At 46.1% G+C, this 23,979-nt stretch overlaps 1 protein-coding gene across 2 annotated transcripts in view; it reads right to left on the reverse strand.

The window, feature by feature from the left end:
- Thsd4 (thrombospondin type 1 domain containing 4) overlaps positions 1-23,979 on the reverse strand; it is a 567,279-nt gene that overhangs the window by 436,228 nt on the left and 107,072 nt on the right. For both annotated transcript variants that reach the window (XM_087905294.1, XM_087905295.1), the window contains exon 5: positions 7,391-7,838. In XM_087905294.1, the coding sequence (XP_087761420.1) occupies positions 7,391-7,838 (448 nt within the window). The remainder of the gene's footprint in view (positions 1-7,390; positions 7,839-23,979) is intronic.

Genomic DNA, 23,979 nt, shown 5'->3' on the forward strand with positions numbered 1-23,979 from the left:
ACTTTAAAAACATTACTACATTTTATTTAGTTTGTGTGCATGCTTGTACACACAAACATCTTCTCACCACCACCCTGGTGTGTGCGTGTGCACAAGTGCACACATGCACAGGCCAGGACAAACATATGGAGGTCAGAGGACATCTTTAGCGTGTTAATTCTCCTATTCCACCATATGGAGTCTCGAGCTCGAACTCACATCATCAGAATGTCAACTGCCTTTACTGCTGAACCATGTCATCAAGCCTGTGCCATATTTTGTAAGCATGTAAAGTGCTGACTGTAAATAGCACAAATGTGTGTACAACTCATATGTATAACTTGTGTGCATGTGTGTATATATACATATGAACATATATAAATATACACATATATATTATATACGTAAGTCTATAAAAAATTACCATAGAAATTTCAAATCCCTGGATAGAAAACAGAATTGCCAAAAGCACCTACACCAGTACCCATCTCCCAGCTAAAGGAGCGCTGTTGGGTGGCCAGTGCATCTAGTCACTGGTCCCACGATTTCCTGCGGGCTTTCAAACCTTCAGATGGATGTACACCTAATTCTACCCGGACCATTTCTAAATTTCTCCATCAAACAGCAGTCAGCAAACTGACTTTTGGCTCCTGCTCCTTCACTTTCAGCCTAGATGCAGGACAGAATCACATCTGCCTGCAGAGACCCAGGTCAGCTGCCCCAAAGAACTGTTTAGTTAACAACATCTTCCTTCCATTTTCACTCACTCTAGGGCAGGAACAACCAACCCCAAACAGATAAACCAGCTCCACCCCAGGGAAATCTGCAGCCACAGAGCTCCTGCTGTCTGTACTAGCAGAAACCACCTTCTAGCCTCAGGCATTGTTCCCCTCAACATGTTAAACGACTCAAGATGTTAAGACTAAGTTCAAGATGGCTCCTTTGATGGCCAAAGCCCTTGACACTCATAACCTGGTCCCTTTGTGGAACCACGTGACTCTACAGTCCACCTCCTCCAGAGGGAACACGGCATCAGCCTGATCCCTGAAGAGAATTCAGTGAGTTCAGTGGGCCTAAGGGAAGAAACTGGGGAGAGATAGACACCTTAGTCACAGACATCTTGCTTGGTTAATATATTTAGCAAATACTAATATAGACTCAGAAGCAGATGGTAGAAAAGACTTTGTAACTTCATATTCTAAGGTACCAGAGGTTTGGTGTCTCCTTCTCTGGCAGTATTCCTAAGGGAAGAAAACAAAACAAAACAAAAAGAAAAACATAAAACCCTATGTTTTAAGTCTAGGGCAGTGATTCTCAACCTCTGGGTCATGATCCTTGAAGGGGTCAAACAACCTCTTTACAGGGGTCGCTAAGACCCCCAGAAAACACAGATGTTTACATTTCATAACAGGTGCAAAATTACAGTTATGAAGTGGCAGCAAAAACAATGTTATGGTTGGGGTCACCACAACAGGAGGAACTGTTAAAGCGTCGCAGTGTTAGGAAGGGTGGGAACCCCTGCTCTAGGGTCTGAACTCCTGGGTAAAAGACATGATTGCTGACCGGACTGCCTGGTCTTAGCCACAGCCGGCAAGGTGCCGGGCAGCGGATGAATGAAGATGCCTCTAAGTGGGCTCTTCTCTTCTGAAGACAAACTTGCCGGGGAAGCCTTGGCTCTTTGGGAAGAAGGCTTCCCATTTTCCACAGACGTTCCTGAGCTGCACCCAGATACTCCACCATCTTGCTGACTCCACTCAGGCCTAGTAATGACCACCATCTGGAGATTTCAACCTGCCTACATACGGGCCAGGGTGTGGTTCAGTGGCTGAATGCCTGCAGCTGGGTTTGGCCTTTCCATACACACGGAAACCTCACACAGGCCTACGACGCAGTGATTATTATGCTTTGCAATTTATGGGAGACTTCAGAGAGTTAAAGTGGCTCTTCAAGCCAAGGATACTCATCCCAATACCCACGTTAGCTTGACCTGCAAAGCCACCTTCGTGGGTCCTATCCTATACTGCCTGTACTTCCTCCTCTCCAATTAAACCAGACAGGTACTTGCTTGCTTTAAAGAAAAACAAACAACAAAATAAATAAAGCAACAATAACAATAAAACCCCTACAGGGTCTCTAGGCATATCTAGTGAGCAGTTTAAATGGCCTTGGACTCAGACTCCTCCTACCTCCTTCTTCCAAGCACGCACAGCACTTGAAGCTGCTTCTGACTTTCACTCTACACAAAATGTTTCCCATGCATCTAAAAAGTCAAGCAAAGCCCACATCATGTTGCTGGATTTTGATCTATTAAAAGATATATTCTGGTTAAAGGTTTCTGATCATTCATAGTAGGAAGGAGGTGGGCAGAGAAAAGAAGGCGGACCCCCATCACCTGGCAGGCGCCTGAGATCCTGACACATCCTACCTGCTCCTTCCTGCCCCTGGCTAAGTCTTTCTTTGTTCCCACATGCTCTTTCTGATCTTTGCTGGTCATCTTTATAAAGCTAGCTTATCCGTCCCCTACTCAATAGAGTCTTCCCCAACCTAGGGCCCCCACTCTATATTCCCAGGATTCTCCCCTGCTGGCCAAGTATTCTAGCACCATACACAATGCCGGACAAGTACCTGCAAGCAGAACTTTCCCTGAAGAGCTTTAGACCAGCGGTTCTCAACCTATGGGTGGAGACTCCCAACAAACTTTTATCTTCAGAAACAGTTACATTACAGTTCACAACAGTAACAAAGTTACACTTATGAAGAAGCACCAAAAAGTAGATTTATGATTAGGCGGTTGCTACAACTTGAGGAACAGCACTGTATTACAGGGTCACAGCATTAGGAAGGTTGAGATCCACTGCTTTAGACCATTATGTTATAGACGGAGGAGCCATGAGCAGAGAAGAGACAGGGTTCTGATTTATATAAGTCTACAAAATATTTGCCCCTAATCTGCAAAATATTTGCCCCTAATCTGACCTTCTCATAGTCAGCACTGTACATCTCAAAATTGACCCCTTGTCGTAAGAACCTTAGAAATGGGGGGGGGCATCAAAACTGAAGACAGGCTGAACACAGGTTTAAGGATGGAGCTGAGAACCGTGCTTGCAGCCTACACTCGATTGCATCCCATATTTCTCTTCTCCCAGACACTGCCCAGAAGAGAACTGAAGGTGCATGTGTGATCTTAATCTTTGGGAAAGACCTAGGAATTAGCCTGCATTCTCTATTAGTTTTTGGTAACGCTTTCTATAATATTGTCCTTGGCCTTTTCTTCTTGGAGTAGGAAGACCTGCATAATTTAGGGGTGAATGTCATCTCTTCATGGGCATCAGGAAGGGGAGGGCACAGAGATGCCTACTTGACATCATTGGCGCTAGGATGCTAGAATGTTTGGGATTGCTCTCCTTAGAAAAGCCTGTTTGCAAAGTAGGGTGGGGGCTGAAGTCTCGGAGTGCAGACTTCAGGACTCTTTCTCTTCAACCTCTAAGGGCAAGCATAGCCACCAGGATTCTAGTCTTTGTATAAACAATCTAGTCTATGCAGAACGCCTGCTTTCCTTTGCAAATCTAGAATTTTGTAGTGAGACAGAGAATGGCTGCGTGACCAAATCCCCCAAAAGCTTTAGTATAGAGAAATGCGTCTCTAGCAGAAAATTCACATTTCTCTACAATTCACCAACAGAGGACTCATGTTGAGATTCCAAAGGAGAGGGCTCTTGGGACCCAGCACCTGGCTGTCTTTGGACTTGGTCCCCTGTGTCTTTTCCAAGTTTTCCTTGTTTATTCTCACTGTAAGAAGTCACAAGTATAACTAACTATATACTGAATCTTGAGGAACCTCCTAGGAGCTCATCATACTCAGAGATGGCCTTTGGAGACTCCTAAAAAGGGAATTTTTAAAGTATTCATGGGTTGTGGTGCAAGTCACAAGAAGTTCAGACCTTATAAAAAGAATACAGGCAATATCAGGACGCATGGAGGAGACACCATCTCCCCATAAAGGCAGGCAGGGTGCGTGACCTGGACAGTGGCATGCGCTGTGCAAAGTGTCACAATAAAATTATGGAATGAAACCTATAAGGCACAGGACAGTTGATTTTGTCCTGTCCTGGAGACCTAACTTTTCCTACTATTAAAATGTCCAGCACACCGGCTGTGGTGGTGTACGCCTACAATCTCGCAGAGTCCGAGAGTATCCTCTGCACACAGTGAATTCACAGCTAGCCTATGTGACAGACACCCCCTCACACACACACCAAATCAGGTAACATCATGAATGAAGTCAGGTAAATCTTTCTCTGCACTCAGTCTCTTCAGTGGGTTTACTCTGGCTCCCAGGGAAGCCATGGCTTCTTCCTACTGAGAGCAAGCCTGCTATTGTCAGCACCGATCTAGCAGAGTGTCTTCTTTAAGAATGCAAGTCAAGGGGTCAAGGGACCAGAGAGGTGATTGGCTCACTTCTGTTTTTCTGTTTATTCCTAGCTCTGTTTTATTTGTTTGGTTTTTTCACTGTTTTCGTTTGGTTTTGGGAGACACGGTCTTTCTATAAAGCCCTCACTATGTAGACCAGGCAGGTCTCCATCTCTTGGAGATGAGCCTGACTCTGCCTCACAAGTGTGGGATTAAAGACACATGTCACCACACCTGGCCCTAGCTCCCTATTTTGTGAACAGTAATTGGATAATAAATTGATATGTGTGGGGCTGGAGAGATGACTCACAGGCCAAGATCACTTGTTCTTCCAGAGCCCCCAAGTTCAGATTCTACTACCTACTTCAAATGACTCACAAATGCCTGTAACTCCAGCTCCAGGGAATCTGACACCTTCTCCTGGCCTCAAGTACTCACATGCATATAACACACACCCTCTGTGTGTGTGTCTTTATGTGTGTCTGTGTGTGTCTGTCTCACACATATAAAATACACCCTCTCTGTGTGTGTCTGTGTGTGTCTCTGTCTCACACATATGACATACACCCTCTCTCTGTGTGTCTGTGTGTGTGTCTCTGTCTCACACATGACATACACCCTCTCTCTGTGTGTCTGTGTGTGTGTGTGTGTGGATCTGTCTCACGTATATAACATACACCCTCTCTCTCCGTCTGTGTCTTTGTCTCACACATATGACATACACCCTCTCTCTATGTCTGTGTCTCTGTCTCCTGTATATAACATACACCCCCTTTTCTCTGTCTGTGTCTCTGTGTGTGTCTCTGTGTTACACATACAACATAACCCTCTCTCTCTGTCTCTGTCTCTCTCCCTCATACGCACATAATATTTTTTAAAAAAGAATGCAGACCAAATGAAAGTAGGGCTAAGTGATGATGGTTTGTATTTATTCCCAGGGTCCTCTGTCTTTTCCTTACTCCTTATGATTCACTTTGATCTTAAAATTACAAAATGTACTTGTCAATGGGAGAATATGTTTTACTTTACCAAAGAATTTATTTCATTTTAATAGAACAGCCATGTTTATTCCAAACAAGAGCCACATCTGATCTTGTAGGCAAGCCACTCCTTACTTTTTCAATTCACACAACATTTTTAAAAGACAACACCTCATTTGATCCTCATAACAACACAATAAAGTAGATTTGACTTTTTTTCTTCATTATGGAGGATGAAATGCAGAGCCTCATGCACGCTCGCCAAATGCTCTACCACGGAGCTCCATCCTCAGTCCAACAAGACAATGGGGCTTTCATCTTCCATGGCACGGAATGTGCTGTGATTTGGCTGGCGGGCTGGCTATGACTTTAGAAAAATGAGAGCTTTATAGAAATGAATAATCCCTGAAATCTCACCATGGAGGAACAGGTTAAAAGGCAAGGCAGGCGTTTGGAGGAATTATTAAGATCACAAATTAAGTCACTTCTATGGACTCCATAGCAGGAAATAGATTTTTAATGAGGAAATTGGAGCTAATACGTACCAGCTGTCCCGTTACCCACTGACGAGTATTAAGGCAGATTAAATTATTAATGGAAACTGTAGCAGCTTAGAAGCTCAACCTCCCCGCATCCCCTCCTTCCTCTCTTCTCTCTCCTGGTTCAACACTGCCGTTAGGAGCCGCGCAGCCAGCCAGACACGGTTTGCAGCAATCACCTGCCTTCCTACCCAGCAGCTGTGGTGTCTGCCCAAGTTGCTGACCCCTGCTTTGCAGCTGCGGAACGGGGAGGACAACGAACGCATCGAGCTAAGCAGAGGATTAGAGGAGGCTGGAGAAGTAGCATGTGCAATGACCGGCTTGAGGCGAGCTAGTCACAGAAGCAGAGGTTCCTGAGATACGGGAAGAAGGTGGGATCGGGAACCACTGATTGAAGTAACATCTAAAGTGAGCATTCAAACTATCCACACCATGATAGCTATTCAAATTCTTAAGATCCTTGAAATCCTCTGACAGATGAGAACAGAACTGCTGGCCAGGGCACTCTGCAGGTGGTTAACAACCCAGCTGTCCCTGCTTCTCTCCCGAGACGGAACTCTTATGATCTCACGACCTTCTCCTTTGTGGTACATTACTCTATGAAGTAGCAAGGAGCCTCCCCAAACACCTACTTCCTTGGCAGCCATAGACTCATGAGAAAAGAATAGATATTGTTGAGGCTAAGGATAAGGCTCACTGGTAAAGTGCTGGCCACAAAAGGGTGTGTAACGTGTGCTTGTAATCCCAGTTCTGGGGAGACAGAAACCGAAGGATCCTTGGGGCTTGCTCATCAGCTAGAATAGCTGAATCAGTGAGCTCCAGATTCAACGAGCTCTTGCCTCAAAAAACGAGGAGCTGGAGAGACGAATCAGCAGTTTAGAGTACATTCTGCTCTTCCAGAAGATTCAGGCTCAGTTCTTAGCACCCACATCAGACAGTACACAACTGTCCAGTTTTAAGGAACCCGATGTCCTTTTCTGGCCTCCATATGCTCTGGCACCTACATGATGTATATAAACTCACAGAGGCCCACACACGTACACAGAAATAAAAAAATGTTTAACAAGAAAAAAAATAATAATGTAGAAAGTGGATGAGCAAGGCATGTGACACAGGCATCTGCCCTAAACATACCTGTGTAACCACATAAATAGGTGCAAAATATACAAAACCATATAATCACTTTGGCATACACTACTGATACTTTCAAAGTTGCTATCCTGAAATAGGCAATTAATAATAATGCTAGTACAAGAATATTGATGTGATTCCATCAGTTATGTACAATTTTTAAAGTATTAGCTTTATACACACACCAACACCTCACCCCCCCCCCCAAACACAACACCATATGGGTGAATACATAGAGAGAAAAAAAAAGAGGAGATTGGGACCCCTCGATCTTTCATATACTGGGTGTCAACTGACCAGAAATTAAGAAAAACAGCTTCCACCAAGCCCAGATTGAGGTTTGTGTACTCACGTCAGTGTTGCACAGTTTGTACTGCCGATAGGCCCCAATGCACGAGATGGCTGTAGACCGCAGATGCTGGGAAAAGGCCTGAGCTGAGCCCTGGGGCCTGGCACCGCTGTGGCTGCTCAATTCCGTACTGTGGTAGAGGCCTGGAGCTGCAGGATAGCTTTGATCATGAGTCAAAGGCAGCTGATAGACAGAGGCCTCAGAAGCCGGCAGTCCAGAACGAGGGCCGCTGTCACTTTGGTAGAGAGGTTCACTGTGGGAGAACTGGTGGGCTGGTGGCCTGTAGCTCTGCCTAGAAGCAGAGGCCTCCTGGGACCTGGAATGCCGGAATGAAGGCTTTTGTCTCCGAAGCCTCTGTGGAGTATGTGTGGTATCCGTCTGCAGTGGTAAGATGTAGGGAGCCTTCCCATAACCGTACTTGCCAGGGCCGATGGGACCTCGGGTCCTGCTCCTAAAGACAGGCACACAACAAAGACCAGCAGAGTCATGTGAATTTCTATAGCAACTCAAGAGCCCGGAAGAGACATCATGGAAGCCAGAACAGTGGCTCCCTAGAGACTGACACAGAACAGAGGTAGGAATCAGTGGTTGGATGACCTGCAGGTAATGTGAGAGATTAGAAACAAAGTTAAAATCACAAGGGGTGGTTGGTGTAAGCTCACTGCACCGTGAAGCTTGGGCTGTGGTCAGTGTAAGCTCACTGCACCACGATGCTTGGGCTGTGGTCAGTGTAAGCTCACTGCACTGCGATTCTTGGGGCTGTGGTCAGTGTAAGATCACTGCACCGTGGGCATTTCTGCAGGTCATAGGGAGATACAGGGCTTCCTGAGACCTGTAAAGATACAGTTGCAACTTCAGCAACAGTTACTTTCCCATTCATGTTTTTTCCTTATAATGAATTTTTTTTTCTCACTCGGCTGTGAATTTCTCATGATCTCCATGACCATGCAGATCCAAAGAGCATTTTTGGGTAGGTGGAGCTGTGCCTAAACCATGACATTCTACTATAGTCTTGAGAACTAACTTGCCTTGACCTTAAAGGATAAGCAGGGATTAAGCTACTGTCTACCATCCCACAATTCCTGAGGAGACCTATGCTATGCAATGAGTTGTCCTCATGCTGGCATGAGTCTTTAGACTTTGTAAAGATCCATTGCCTTCTGAGACCTTGTGGAAATACATTCACAGTGGTTATGCCCATAAATGTTTAAACTGCATTTCTTGAAATCAAAAGGCCCTGATTTGAAGCATTTGCTGACTTCTATGGTATAAATACGCCCATCGTGTCCAATTTCATGCCACTAGTAGGAAGACAGTCAGTCCTAACAAGCAGGTTAAAAAGCAGCAGCATTGTCCCCAACCTTCTCACTGGTAGAGGACACCCTTCACGTGCACGAGGCTTGGTTTCCATTCTCAGTACCAGCATTGCAAAGGGAAACCAGAGCCAGGCCAAGAACTGTCTGTCAAGTTACTTAATTAGCTTTTAATTTTTCTTGTGTGGGGGAGGGCAGAATAGGGCATCAGATCCTTTGGAGCTGCAGTTACAGGAGGTTGTAAACTGTCAGATGTGGACACTGGGAACTAAACTCAGGTCCTCTGCAAGAAAAGGAGATGCTCTTCAGCCCTGAACATGTCAATTTGTTATGCAAATACTGTGGCCACAACCCAGAGCTAGGAATGGTGCAGAAAACCAGAAGGAAACCAGGAATGTGTTCCAGGACCCCAACCTCACAATCAAAAGCAACAAGAACAGAATGCAGGCCAGGGTAAGAAGCTTAGAAATAATCTACTTCATTGTGTCTGGGGGAAATTCTGAGGCAACAGGAAACACACATATCCGAGGGATCTGAGGAGGTGTCCTGGCCATTGAGAGGAGGGACTCCCAGTATTCACTACTCTGCAGAAGGACTTAAGTAATTCAATTCTTATTTGAGAAATGACTAAACTGGATTAAATGACCGCCAAGGTTGCTCCAACTCTAAAATTATATGCTTCCATAATAATTAATTCTACATTCATGTAAAACTGGAAATGTGCCCAAGGGTTTCTGCAGGATGGCCCCATTAAAATAAGCACATTAAAATAGCAATCAAGGTGAAACATTGATTTTTGCCCTCCTGGGGAAATTCTTTCTCCACTCTATATAACCATGAATATAAAACTTAACAGAGCACAACTAATTATTAACATCTTTATCACTAATTGCACCTCCATTCTTGGCTGATATGGTTTTGAATTAAACTAAGCAGCAGTATTTATTTTACCTTCAGGCATTTCTCAATTAATCTTGGCAACACTTGGGACTCAGTTAATGGTGGAGGCTTTAACAGATGCCATTAAGAAGTAAGTCTTAGAATACATATAGGACTTGGACCCAATTTGCCTCTTTCTTTCTTGTGGCAGGCCAGGTAAAATGAATGACATCATAGGAAGGCAAAGGAAGGAATTTTGGAGTGTGTATGTTTTTTAAGTTCTGAAAGCCTACCAAAATTGAAATCTAGCCCCAAAGTAAGTGCTCAGTGTAGACTCTAGCTGAAGGTAATGGAGAAACCCAGACTACTGGGATAGAACATCTCACAATTGCTGGTGCCTAGGACCTTGTTGAGATGCAGGTTCTGGGGTACAGAGGGGGCTCACTTGGTAAAGGACTTGATGTACAACCATGAGAAGCTCAGTTGATCCCCCTGAGATACCAACAAAAAAGCTGGCCTGCTGGCAAGCCAGTGTAGCTGGCCCAGTGAGCTCCAGGTTCATGGAGCTTTATCTAAAAAAGTAAGGGGGTGAGTGATTAAGTAAGACTCCTAACTTTTACCTCTGGACTCTTCATGTGAGTGTACGTGCACACACATACACACACACACACACACACACACACACTGGTGCACTTTGGTTTGCGAGATCTGGGATGGAGCCTGAGACCCTGCATTTCCAACAGTCTCCCAAGGAGGGTCCAGTGCCACTGGTCCACAAATCCAGGGTTTTGAGGAACAAGGTCACAGAACCGAACTAAACTGAACCTCCAAACAAAGGGGTCAGAATTTAAGTTCAGAAATGACTGGTGTCAGTGAGGAACAATAGAGCAATGGTGGTAAAGCAAAAACAGCCCTCTGTGTCTGGGGCCTACGGTAAAGGTCCGCTTGTCTGTGCACAGGCTGCCCTGATGTCATTCAGTCACTCAGCACACACTGATGAAGCCACGTCTGCTTGATGACACTTGTGGGCCGCAGGGAGAGCAGCTACTTGGATGGATGACGATGGAAGCATCTTCCCCAAAGCAGACCCTCACCCCGAGGGTGAGACACACATACAAATGTCTAGTTTCGGAATCACATTGTCTTCCGGGTGGAGTGGGAGGAGAGGGGAGGGGAGCTCTTCAAAATACTCTAACACCATTCAAAATACCCCGAAACCGCCCCACCTTTGGAAAGACAATGATGTGAAAGCATTGAATGCTAGTTTTAGTTTGAGAAACAGATTACAACGAGTAAGCAAGTAGACATGACCGTGAGCAATTTGATTTCTGAGGCCTTGACTCCTAACGCGGGGGTAACAGCAACAGAGTCACCCCACTTGGCTGGGACAGCATTTGTTTTCCTTGTGACCCATCAGAGCAAACAATCTTGGTGGTTCAGGGTGGCCTCTGCCTCACTAAGACAGGGACCATCTGGCCACTTGCAGGGGGCCTCCGCAGAACGGGGTAAATTTACACAGCGTTGTGACAATAAGCACAGATGCGGCTGTGGGGCCCCACGTGGCTGTTTAACCCTTCAAGGAGAGCTCACAGCAGCTGCCGAGGGGGATGATAAGTTGGCTTATTCTTAAGCCTTGTCAGAACCAAGCTGTGGAATTTTCCTTTAGGAATTTCACTTGACCTAATTTTGGCTAATTGTTAAAAGTTAAGCAATGTGCTGGTTAGTTCAAACCGTCAACTCTGCAGCATCTGGAGTCACCTGGAGTCGCCAGGGAAGAGCAGAATTAAGTATGTTAGACTGGCCTGTAGGCAGGTCTGTGGGGATTGTCTTTAGTTGATATAGGAAGACCTAGCCCATGGTGGGTGGCACCATTCCCTAAGCTGGGCTCTGACGGATGCAGGAGTGAGTGGGGAAGGCTGGCTAAGAGCAAGCCAGCAGGCAGCACGGATACACTCATTTCTATTTGCTCCTGCAAGGATTTCTTCCTACCTTGACTTCCCCACAATAATGGACCATCACCTGGACCTGTAAGCCAAATAAACCCTTTCCTCCCATGTGGCTTTAGGCCAGGGTATTTATCACAGACATGAAACTAGAACCAGCAATAAGTTACAGTTCAGAGATCAGAGACGTGAAAGCTACAATACCGCAGTGGTCTAAGATAGACACCCTGATGCCAAGAATCATGAGTGAGAACCTCAGCTCTGCCACTGGTGAAAAAGAGGTCATCCAACCAGCTCAGGGGCATTGAATAAGCAACTCGATCCTTGTGCCTCGGTTTACTCCTAATGGGGTCAGAACTAGGTTACTACCCAGTGAAGTACTAGGATGTGACATTTCAGGTGATACTCTCCAGGGCAGGCAAGAGACAGCTAGAGCCATTAATAATAATGGGTTTTTTTTAATGTTCTGTGCTGTTAATCTCTGCCTCACTCCAACCCCTGTGCTAAACCCATCCTCATTTATAAAGATGGCATCACAATTTGAGCTTCCTGACTATACCACAGTCCTAATGATCAACCCCAACGCCTGACTCTAAACCAGCCTGCGGGGGGGCAAGTAAATCTCCTAGGGGTCACAACAAGCTTGTGATTTGTCAGGGGGGATGAGTCTGCATTTGTTACAAGCCCCTTGGTGTCAGCCACGCAGCAGCAGAGGGCTGTGCTTCAGCAGTAGCTCCTAGACATTGCCACACACATCTGGAAGCAGCCCTCCCCAGTCTGGGCTCGGCATCATAGACTAGCTCTTCAGAACACCTAGGACACCTGCTACAACAGACTGTGAAACTCCAGCTGCCAAGTCAGACCTGGGCCTGAGACTCTGTACTTTCAAGAAGCCACGGGAAGTGCTTCTGCTTTTTGTCTACAGAACACATGTAGTGTGCTAGTCGGTCTACAGCACTCCGTCCCAGATGTAGACCGGCTCTCATACCTTCCCCGCTTTGCAGCAGGAAGCCCACATTCTTGGCTTGGCCAGTGTGGATTACTGTATCCTCTGTCCCCTAAGCCCTGGGTGGACCAGTCCTGCCACTGACCCTGCAGTTTCTCTCTAGGCCTGCCCAGCCTTGGTCTGTATTGTTTCCTCGGCTCATGCTGCCTGCCCAGCCCAGGACCTGAAATGCACACCTACCTACGACTGTGGTTCTTCTCAGCAACACAGCCTGATCCAAACCACAACACAGCTGGCTACAGAAAACATGTCCTTCCTTGACCTCCCATTGGACCCCATGGAGCTGTCATCCTACGACCATCTTTTCTTACGGTTGGTTGGTCACATTCCTGCTGGAGTCAGTGGAGTGCAGGCTCCCTGAGGCTAGGGCTTATTCATCTTTATCTCCACTGCCTGCCACAGTGACTAGGACGTAATGGGGGTTCACTTTCACTGACCAACCACTGATGGGCTGGAGAGATGGCCCAGAGGTTAAGAGCACTGCCCACTCTTGCAGAGGACTTGTGAATTCAATTCTCAGCATTCATATAGTGGTCCACAACCTTCTCTAATTCCAGTGCCGGGAGACCCGGCCTCCTCAGACTCGGCACACACATGGTGCAGAGATATAAATGCGGGCAAAACAACCATATACATAAAAATTAATTTAATTAAAAAATAATAATTGACCACTGAAAACGGTAAAGCAAAAGTGAATGGCTCCAGTCGCTGACACCCAAGGGAAGCAAGCCTCCTTACTATATGTTTCTTTTCTTTGATATGAGATAGCCAAAAGGGTGAGCAGTAATAAAATAATCTAAGAGCAAATGAAACATTATATTTTATCTAAAGAGTATTAATCAATTGTGGTCCTGAGGACAAGGTCACCTCCCTCTATGTAGGAATCAAATGTTCTTTGTTTGGTGGGAAACTTCCTGACACCTAGAGAAGAAGCAGGTCCTTGGACTAGGAAAGAAGGTCATATCCTCTGTTCTCAAACTGAGAGAAAAAATAGGCTGGACAGATAGCTTAGCCAGTGAAGTGGTTGTCTTGCAAGCATGAGGATCCCAGTTAAATCCTCAGAGCCCACAGTCAAAAAGTCCATGGTGAAGTGAGCTTGGAACCCCAGCACTGGGGAGACAGAGATAGAGACTCCCAGGCTTGCTGAATAGACAGCCTGGTCTACTTGTGAGTTCCAGGCTAGTGAGAAACGAAGAAGAAGAAAGAGAAGGAGGAAGAGGAGGAGAAGGAAGAGGAGGAAGAGGAAAAATAAGAGGAGGAAGAGAAGGAGGAGGAAGAAGAAGAGGAAGAGGAAGAAGAGGAGGAGAAGGAAAGAAAGAAAGAAAGAAAGAAAGAAAGGAAGGAAGGAAGGAAGGAAGGAAGAAGAAAGGAAGAAGAAAGGAAGAAAGAAAGGAAGAAAGAAGGAAGGAAATAGGTAGGTCGAAAGATAGACAGACAGACAGACAGATAGATGCCAAGGAAGAAAAAACACACAGGTCACACACATGTGTATATGCACACATATGAAATGTGAAAATGCACACACATACTTCTTTTGAAAGGACTGAAGAATTTAGAGTTCCAATCTTGTATGACTATCTTTTTAGTTAAAGAGCCACTCAGGCAAGACTAACAGGCACTTGTAACCAATAGTTGGCTTGCCACCTCTTAGTTCCAAGCATAGCAAAGAACAGGCAGTGAGGAGCCTTTGGGAAGCAGACCTGTTTATGTTTCTTATACTCTCTATGTTTATTTCTCTTCTCTTTCCCCCTACAGCTCAGTCAGGTAGGTCCTTGCAAGAGGCCCAGCTCCTCAGCTGTGCTAACATTAATCACATTCAAGGACCCAACATCCCAGAGAGCAACAACCCCTGTGACTGCCACCTTCAAGAAGCCTCAGGAAGGAATTTTGAGAGCTAAGGGAGATGGAGATCTGCAGAGGGGCCACCTAGGAGCTCTGTTGCCCTGAGTGTGCCAAGGCGGCATGGCTTTGCCGGGGAGGTTCAGGGTTTTCCACAGTCAGAGAAGTAACTCTTCTTCCACACAGATAGAGTAATCAAGTTTAAAGGAGCAATAAGTCTTCCCCAGAGAAGACAGCAAGGGAGCTTGGGGACAGAATGATCTGCCCATCTCTCCTGCAGAGTGCAGACTGTGGTAAGGGTGGGTGGAAGGCGCTGTGCCAGATTCCGTTGAAAACATGGCCCATACTGTGTCCATTAGAGAATGCCCACAGAAGTGGAAGGGGTCCTTCCCGCCACATTCTAACTTTTCACTGTTCTCTAGCAAGCAAAAACACTTAGCAGGACCGTGCTTTGCACCCTGGTCTTAGCACCAAATTTCAGCACGCAGAGATGTGATGCTATGTATCACAAACACCCAAGTACAGAGATGCTGAGTCTGAAGGTTGCCTCTACTCCTGGCTCCAGATACACATGGGCACCTTCCTGCTCTCTCCTCCTTCCACATGGTCCTTGAAGCTAGGAGAAGCAGGAGGGAAATGGGATTTGCAATGGTGACCATCACTCACAGTTCATCAGGACGACCAAGAAGGCTTTAGTACTGCTGCAGAACAATGCCTTCTACACAGCAGCGCTCTCATAAACTCACAGGAGTCATGGCTTTCTACACAACACCTCTACAAGACCAAGCCAGTCGACATTCCAGTGTGGGTGGAGCGGGGCTCATGAGAGCCCACCCCTAGCTTCGGGTTATTGGCAGTTCGAGGCTGCAATTGAGAGAGAAAGAGTCCTTTTCCTTTGGGAGTGTGGCCTCTGGTAGGTTGTCCATGTTCCAGTGAATGGCCTACGCCCATGCTCAGACAGGCAGCTCTAATTAGATGCAATGATTATAAAAAGAAAAGCAAATGGGCTATGAAGTGGGTGGGGGACTTCTGGGGACATCACTTCTGGGGACATCTGGAGGAGCTGGAGAAAGAAAAGCTGGTAGGGAGGATTGAAACACACTGTTTACATGTACGAAAGCCTCAAAGAACAGAGACATACAGTTTAGAAACAAAAACCATTTTAAGGGTTTTTAGGGATTAGAACTATAGCTCAGTTGGCAGACAGCTTGCTTAACCACACGAAAAGCCCTGGGTTCCTGCAGAAACTAGGTGTGATAGCACATACCTTTAATCTCAGCAATCGGGAGGTGGAGGAAGGAGGACAGAGTCCAAAGTCATCTCCAGCTACACAGTGAACTTGAGGTCAGCCTGGGCTACCAGAGATCTCTCTCTCTCTCTCTCTCTCTCTCTCTCTCTCTCTCTCTCTCTCTCACACACACACACACACACACACACACACACACACACCAGTAGGAACTACCTCTAACAGCCGTTCTCAGTGCTGGCAGATGCACAAGAAACAAGGTCTGCTGAACCTACAGCATCCTGGTACTCTAGCAGGAGGGATGGTCTGAGGATCAGTCAGCGCATCTCTTTTAGTAACGCCTTCTCTTTCCCAGAGCTCATTTCCAGAACGAGACAGAAGACTGCAACACCAGGGAAGAGCCAGAGATCGCAAACGGGGGGGGGGGGGGGGGGGGGGCGGGGGGGGGCGTGGTGCCGTCAGACTGTAAACCCAGCCCTCAGGGGGCTGTAACTGGAGGACTACCGAAAGTTCAAGGCCAGCCTGTGCTACAGCAGTGAGTTCCAGGGAACCTGGGTTACAATCTGAGATCCTGTCTTGAAACAAAGTAAAATTTTCACAAGGGGAAAAGAATCTTTAGGAGTGGGCTGTGTTGGTAAAGAGCCAACATCTAGGCTGCAGAGAACAAAAGTATAGCTTATACCACAGGCCATGGAGAAGGTGTTAGGGCCTTAGAATCATCCTTCCAAACTCAAGGAGCGTGTGAGTCTGTGTAGCAAGTAGACAAGAGAGAAACAGAGAGGCAACAACCAGAGATTGAAGCCTGAGGCTGAAGGCCTGGGTAGTACAGAGAACCGCGTGCTTTGTGAAAAGTCTGTTGCCAGCCTGGCAGCTGACTATGACTATGATGTGGTAGAAAGACACAGTGCTAGCTGGATCCTAAACCTCAAGCACGGTCTGCATGACCTTCAATAGGGGAATCCAGAGCCAGCTACATTATGACGCATTCAGGTACCAGAGTAATGAGGAAGACATTTAAAGAACAAGGCAGTGCACATACACAGATACAGGAAGCTCTCCAAAATATGTTAAAGTGAATGGAAACAGAACATAGGGGACACTAAACTCGGGACATTGAGAGGCCCCTGTTCCTGTGGGGGAAAGAAAAGAAAACAGAAAAAAACACATAACAATAAATGCATGGATGCCTAAGTTACATTTCAGAACGAATACAAACAGAACATTTGGGACACTGGAGAGATGAATCAGCAGTTACGAGTATTTGTTGCTCTTTCAGAGGACCCAGGTTCGATTCTCAGCACCCACATGACAACTCACAAACATAGAACTCCAGGTCCAGGGATACAAAGCCATCTTCTGGCCTCTACAGGCATTGCACGCACGTGGGTACATACATGCAGGTAAAACACTCATACACATAAAATAATAACTAAAAATTTTAGATGGAATATTGATTTCTTCTGGGTGAAAAGCCTCAGAGGATGGAGTAGCAACAGATCCACTTGATTTCCTACTCTTTTGCCATTGCCTCCTCACACTACACACACACTACACACACAAACACTACACACATACACACTGCACACACACACAAACACTACACACACTACAAATACACATACACACATACTACACACACTACACTCCACACACACCACACACACACTACACACATCACACACTACACACATACTCAAACTACACACACTACACACACACTTTCACACACACTACACATACACTCACACTACACACATACCACACCACATTCACTACACACACACACACACACACACACACACACAAGGGCTTTCAAGACATGAAGGCAATATGCAAAATACTAAATTGTTTTGCACTGGGTCTATGAAACCCAACCATTTGTATCAATGTGAAAGTGGAAGCAAGTGTCTCCTGGCAGAACTGTCCTGATACAGTGTCAGAAGGAGAACTCAGTAGGAATCTTAACCCTTATATATACGCAGATGTCTCAAGAAGGAAAATAAAATACCCACTTATGTACGTCCCAAAGACTGGGGTGGGAATGATCAGAAGCCAAAACATTCTTCTAAAATGTTGTACACAGTAGAGAAAGTGCGTACTCCCAGAAAGATTCTAGGTCAAAAACCAAGTCAGGAGGGGATCAAGGTTATCACAAAAGAACCCACAGAAACAACTAACCTGGGCTAATAGGAGCTCACAGACTCTGGACCAACAGCTAGAGAGCCTGCATGGAACCAGCATAGGCCCTCTACATATGTGTGACAGTTGTGTAGCTTGATCTCCTTGTGGGACTCCTAGTGGTTGGGGCAGGGCCTGTCTCTAACACTTTGGCTGACTTTCAGGAACCTACTCCTCATTCTGGGTTGCCTTGCCCAGTCTTAAAACAAGGGGAAGAGCTTAGTCCTACATTAACTTGATATGCCATGCTTTGTTGACACCCATGGGAGGCCTGCCCTATTCTGAACAGAAACAGAGGAGGAATGGATGGGTGGGGGGTTGGTGAGAGGGAATGGGAGGAGAAGAGGGAGGAGAAATGAATAAATTTAATTAATAATAAAACCACATAAAAACAAAACAAAAGAACCATCCTCGAATCTCATACCTAGATGAGGCTGTTTGGAAATCAAACCTCTCTATGTAAGGAAGAGTTAGAGATCCTACAATGTTCATCCCTCCATTTTCAGAGAAGAAAGCACACCCATCCACAGTCCCTGTATGGCTAAAAACAACCCATCTACCAGGTACCTGACTTAGGAACCTCTGCACTTTGATTCTGCCCACACTGACCTGGTCATAGTTATTATCCTCTATGTACAACAGCTTTTATGGGAGCTGAGGATATGGTTCAGTTAATAAAATGTTTGCCTTCCAAATGTCATGACCTGAGTTTGATCCTCAGCACTCATGTAGAAAACCAGCATGCTGGTCAGTCAGTCAAGTTGAATCAGTGCACTCAAAACCCTGTGAAGATTCTGTCTCAATAATAATAATGATAATAATGATAATAATATGGATGGGTCATCCAAGGTATACTTGCAAGACACACATGCATACTGTGTGTTGCACACATTTACATACAAAACAAACAAACAAACAAAACCGCTCTGTGGCTCATCTCTGGCTAGAGAACAATGTTGAAATCTGGAGGACTTTAGGTTTGTAGTTCTCGAATGCCCTTCATTTCTCGTCCTCAGTCAATTTGGTCTACCCTCCGGTCTTCAGCTCCTCCCATATCCTGAACCCCAGCCACAATGGATGAAACCAGGGCTCAAACAACCAGACTCCGGTTGAAATTCTGCCTCATTGGTACACTTAGGCACTGGTGCAGCCTTCTAGGTCAAAGGTAAACATGGGCTCCTGATCAACTTCTTCCCATAGTGAATGCTCTGACAGACAGCCCGTGCACCCTTGCCTGTGGCTTTAATTCTACGGCTGGGCAGTGGTAAGTCAAGATCAAGCTTCCTCATACACCTTTAGCTTCTGCAGGTCCACGTTCAATCATTGCTTACCCAGTATGGATGATCCCTGAGCTAGTCCCAAGTCCGACACAGAAAGCACTCTAAATATTTGCTAAAATAACACATGCGAGAGGCAAAGAGCTTAAATGCTCAGCATCTCTAACCGATGGGCCAATAAAGCCTGTGACTCATAGAGACCAAAGGCTCTGCATTCTAATAAACCAGCCAAAGGAGCCCTAAGCCCCTAGGTAGAAGACAAGGGAGGTAGCAAAACTAGACTGGTGACCAGTGGCTAGCTGCAAAATTCTCAGAGTTCCAACTTACAGGGAGGAAGCTAAGAGGGAGGGGAAACAAGGACCAGAAACATATGTGTTCCAAAGCTGTTATCTGAAGCAGGCTGGGCAGGAAGGGATCTGTGGCCGAGGGCTGGAAGAGGCTGATTTTCCCTGAAGTTCCCTGTTCCTTTTCCAGTACCTGCCAAAGGAGAAGAGAGACCATGTGCAGCCGGACTTCAAAGCGGCTTGGAGCAAATGGTTTGGGCTGAGTGCAGATGTCCTCTTAGAAGTTCACAAGACTGCAGTTCCTGCCAGGGTGGGTCTGGGCAATAAAATATCCGGCGTCTACAAATGATAAGAAGCAAAACTCTGGCCACTCCATGAAATACAAATTAAGATGATGAAAACCACCACTTTCCTGGCTGACTACTGTGTAGTAAACCCAAGATGAGGGTTTGACCGGATCTGCCTCTATTCCCCATGACTGGGGTAAAAGACAGAGTGAGAGTCATCTGACAGACTTGCTCTGAGCCTGCAGGAAAGAAGGGTCCCCTCCCCCAACACTCTATGTAGGATGGGAGGGAGGGAGGGAGGGACTTGTGGGGTGATGGGTGTGTTTCACTAAAGGCAAAGGAAAGCTATTACCCTGGGAAGCTCACATAAGTCAGGAGCCAAGGACCACAGCCAACAGAAGTGGAGGAAAGGTGGTTCTGAAGTGACTCCAAGTTTAGGTTTTTATTGTATCTTAAGATTTTATTTTTATTTCTGTATGTGTATGTTTGTCTTTGTGCATGTGTGCATGGCACAAATGTGCAGGTACCTGAAGGGGATAAAAGAGGGCACTGGATACCCTGCCCCAAAGCTGGAGTTACAGAAGTTGTGAGCTACCTAACATGGGTACTGGAACCTGAACTAGGGTCCCCTGGAAGATCAACAAGTACTCTCAACTGCTGAGCATCTCTCTAGCGCCAGGACTCAGAGTTTAAAAGCCCTCTTTTCTTGTATGAGGAAGCCAAGTTTTAAGAAGACATTATCTTTGGATACTTATCCACGGCCTGCTGAGTGGGTAAAGTTCACAGGGTGGAACCCATGCACTACCACCTCCAACATAAACAAAAGAACAACCTTCAGAATAAACCCTGTCCTGGGAGGAAGCCCCAACTCCAGACATTGACTTCAAGCATCTTCTTTTCCAGAATCATGTTGCAAAATCAACCACGTGCCTAAGAGCAAGGCACGCACAATGCTCACCTGAGGGACCCTGGGCTTTCAGGACTGTTCTGAAGGTGTGTTATTCAATGTGACTCAAAGTGAAGAAATAAGGACAAGCAAATGGGCATTAGGAAAAACCATTTCCCATATAGCAGAACAATCAATGGTCAAAGAGCAGCGAAGATGGTACTTAGAGCCAAACAGGGTATTCACTACACAAGGGCACGTGAGAGTGCAAGACAGTGTGTCCTCCCACGGGGCAAATGACTTGGACCAGAGAAAGAGGCATCCTTTGGGATTTCCACATAAGCAAGAAATGAACCAGTGAAGCTCTGAGAGAGAGAGAGAGAGAGAGAGAGAGAGAGAGAGAGAGACATTCAAGCAAAGATGGTTTTCACATCCTATGTTCTGCTAAGCAAGGCATTCTTGAGGGTTGTGTAAGGGGGGGAGGTAAGAGTTTAACAGGCACAGAGGTGGTAACATAGGATGTAGGAAGAGCCCAGATATCCCATCAGCCTGGCCTGCTAGGTCCCTCATGACCTGCGTAACCATGAGCAAGCCCCTGCACGGGGCTCCTCTTTCCAGCAGTCTAAGAGAGACAACCAGGCCTTATCCATCTGGCTGTTGTACAGATTCAGTGAAATCACTCCCAGGAAGAGCTGAGCACAAGGCGTGGCTGCAGTGGCTACTCCCGATTGCTGGTTCCCATGAAGACTGTATTGCTCTGAAGGTTAAAGACAGAGCCTCTGACCTCAAATGTGGGGGCCACAGCAGAGGCTTAGTGTCACACATGGCACGGGGAGGAGAGCTGCGGAACGGCTTTGCAAGAAAGAACAGTGAATGCATTCATTCTTCTAGTATGAGTAAGTGAAGCCCTCTTGGGAGTCCAAGCTGCTGCCAATGTGGGCTGAAATCTGAGCTCCAGTGGCTCTTGGGACTACAAGGGTTTTAAGGGGAACTGAATGGGATTACCTGTGGGGCAAAGGGCCTGGTCAGGGCAGATACTGAGTGCACAGTGGCTCCTAAACCCTCTCTCCCGGGGCCTCTCAAACAGTGCCCCTTGTCCCTGCTGCTGACCCTCTGCAGCCTGAAGAAAATTTAAAATTGATTTTCTGCAAGTTCTGCTGAATTCATTAACACAACCATGATAATGATTCTAACATGAATTATGGTTTCTACATGAATTATGTTTTCTGAACATCTTTTACGTGACCAACTCACAGAGGAAGCAAAGCTATTTCCCTTGGGTTCTTGATGTCTCTCCCACTATGAATTTGTATGCTACCTTCTGTGCATATGTGTGTGTGTGTGCACGCGTGCATGTGCGTGTATGCAAGTGCACGTGTATTTATGCATGTGGAGGTCAGAGGACATCATTTATTCCTCCTCCTCTTCCCTTGTTCCTTTACATTAGGATCTTACTGCCACAGAACTGCCAGGCTAAGCTGGTTTACCAGTCATCCCAGAGGTCCTCCCATCTCTGCTTCCTCTCCTATCATCCATATGGATGACAAGGGCTCACCATCACACCTAGCATTTTTACATGGCTTCTGGGATGGGGCCCAGGCAAGCACTTCACCAACTGAGCCATCTCCCCAGCCCCTTACACCATCTTCTGTGTGTCCAATTACCATACATCACTTCATCTTTTTCTTTATTGGAAATTATGAGGAAGAAAATCACGCATAATTATGACTCTTCCTTGCATTAAAGGACTCCCTTTAGTTGAAGGGTGTGTATCTACTACTCTTAGTTCAGTGAAGGAGACAGAGATTCTTCCTCGAGTTTTATCTGATCTCTAAAAATACTTAGCATAGTATATTTAAATAATATATGCAGTATTCAAATAGCTGTCACATCAAACCACCTGCCAGTTTTGCGTGTGTGACCAGCAATGTGAAGAGTGAAATAGGGTATGTCTCTTTTTTATAAATGAGGAAAGCGAGGCTACAGGATATGAAACAGGCTGCCAAGCTGGTAATGCTGTGGTGCACAGATATCATTTATTATTAATGAACGTTACTGAATGCATGACTGATAAGCTCTTAAGGAACATGAGCATCTGCAGTTGCTACAATTTTTAAACGTCAAGTTCATATTCATAGCAAACAATGGACATGGATGATTTAGAAAGAGGGTACTAGAAAAAATTTAAAAAAAAAAAAACAAACCTGTTTCTCCCAAAGCCAGAAAGAAAATGTCTTCAGCGCCAGAATGAAATGGACTGTATGCTACACTCTTTGAGGACCAGGGAAATGTCTGCCCATTGCTGCTGTATCCATAGGGGCCCATGAAGATCAGATGTTTGTACAAGGAAAAGGCTCACGAGGGACTGAAGAAAAGACTGTGTGTCTGGAAGGCACAACATAGACCCCAGGGGGCTTGGCCTGGCCTGGACCAGGCAGCTACAGCAGAGTTCGGAGCAGGCAAAGGATCTCAGCAGCTAAGAACAGGGGCTTGGATTGGGAAGATAGCTCAGTTACTAACGTGCTTGCCTTACAAGCTCAGGGACCTGGATCCAAGCCTGGAACCCTCATTAAAAACAAACAAACAAATAACACCCTTCCCCAAAGGCACAGTGTTTATAATCCTAGGGCTGGGAAAGCAGAGATCTTTCTCTTTCACACACACACACACACACACACAGACACACACACAGACACACACACACGCATGCACGCACACACGCATGCACGCAGGCACGTGCACACACACACACGCACACACAAGCATGCTCTGGGTCTCAGGACTTGTCACTTATCTATCTGAGCACAGAATGCTTCTCATACTATAAAAGGAGGGAGGGTAATGTGAGCGGCTTAGACATGAGTACTGTGACGTTAAGCAGGAGCCTCAGACGGTAAATTGGCTTCCTCAGCCACTCTGAAGAACTCCCCCAGAATCAGTGAACACCCCTCACAGCCCAGGAGACGGAGACGACACGTTTGAAGTCACCATTACTCACTGGAAGTCAGGCGTCCACAGGACCTTGAACCCTCTGGACTGCCATCCTGTGCCACACGACAGTGGTACATAATATTCTATCACCTTCTGACATCACCATCTTGGTTTGTGTAGTAGACTCTACAATGTCCACATAGCAACACAAACTCTAAAAGCACATTTTCTATAATGCATTCTCATCACAATGCAACACATAATTACCCAGTTCTTATCTCTTCCAGAGCCTACTGCCAGCAAGCCTTAGCTTGTGGTCACACCCCTTCTGTCTGTAAGAGCGCGATCCTAACTTCCTTGCAGCCTCCACATCACCTGTCCTCTGTGTCTGCTTATCAAATTCCTATCTGCCTGTTCTTACAGGGACTCAAGAACACATTTAAGTCCCCTCCCCCACTGTCCTTCCCTTTCTTTTTCCCTCCCCTCCTGCTGGTCCCTTTACATACTCAAATGTGGCATCTAC

Source organism: Myodes glareolus, chromosome 4 (assembly GCF_982192425.1).
Source record: "Myodes glareolus chromosome 4, mMyoGla1.1, whole genome shotgun sequence".
Classification (NCBI taxonomy): Eukaryota; Metazoa; Chordata; class Mammalia; order Rodentia; family Cricetidae; genus Myodes; species Myodes glareolus.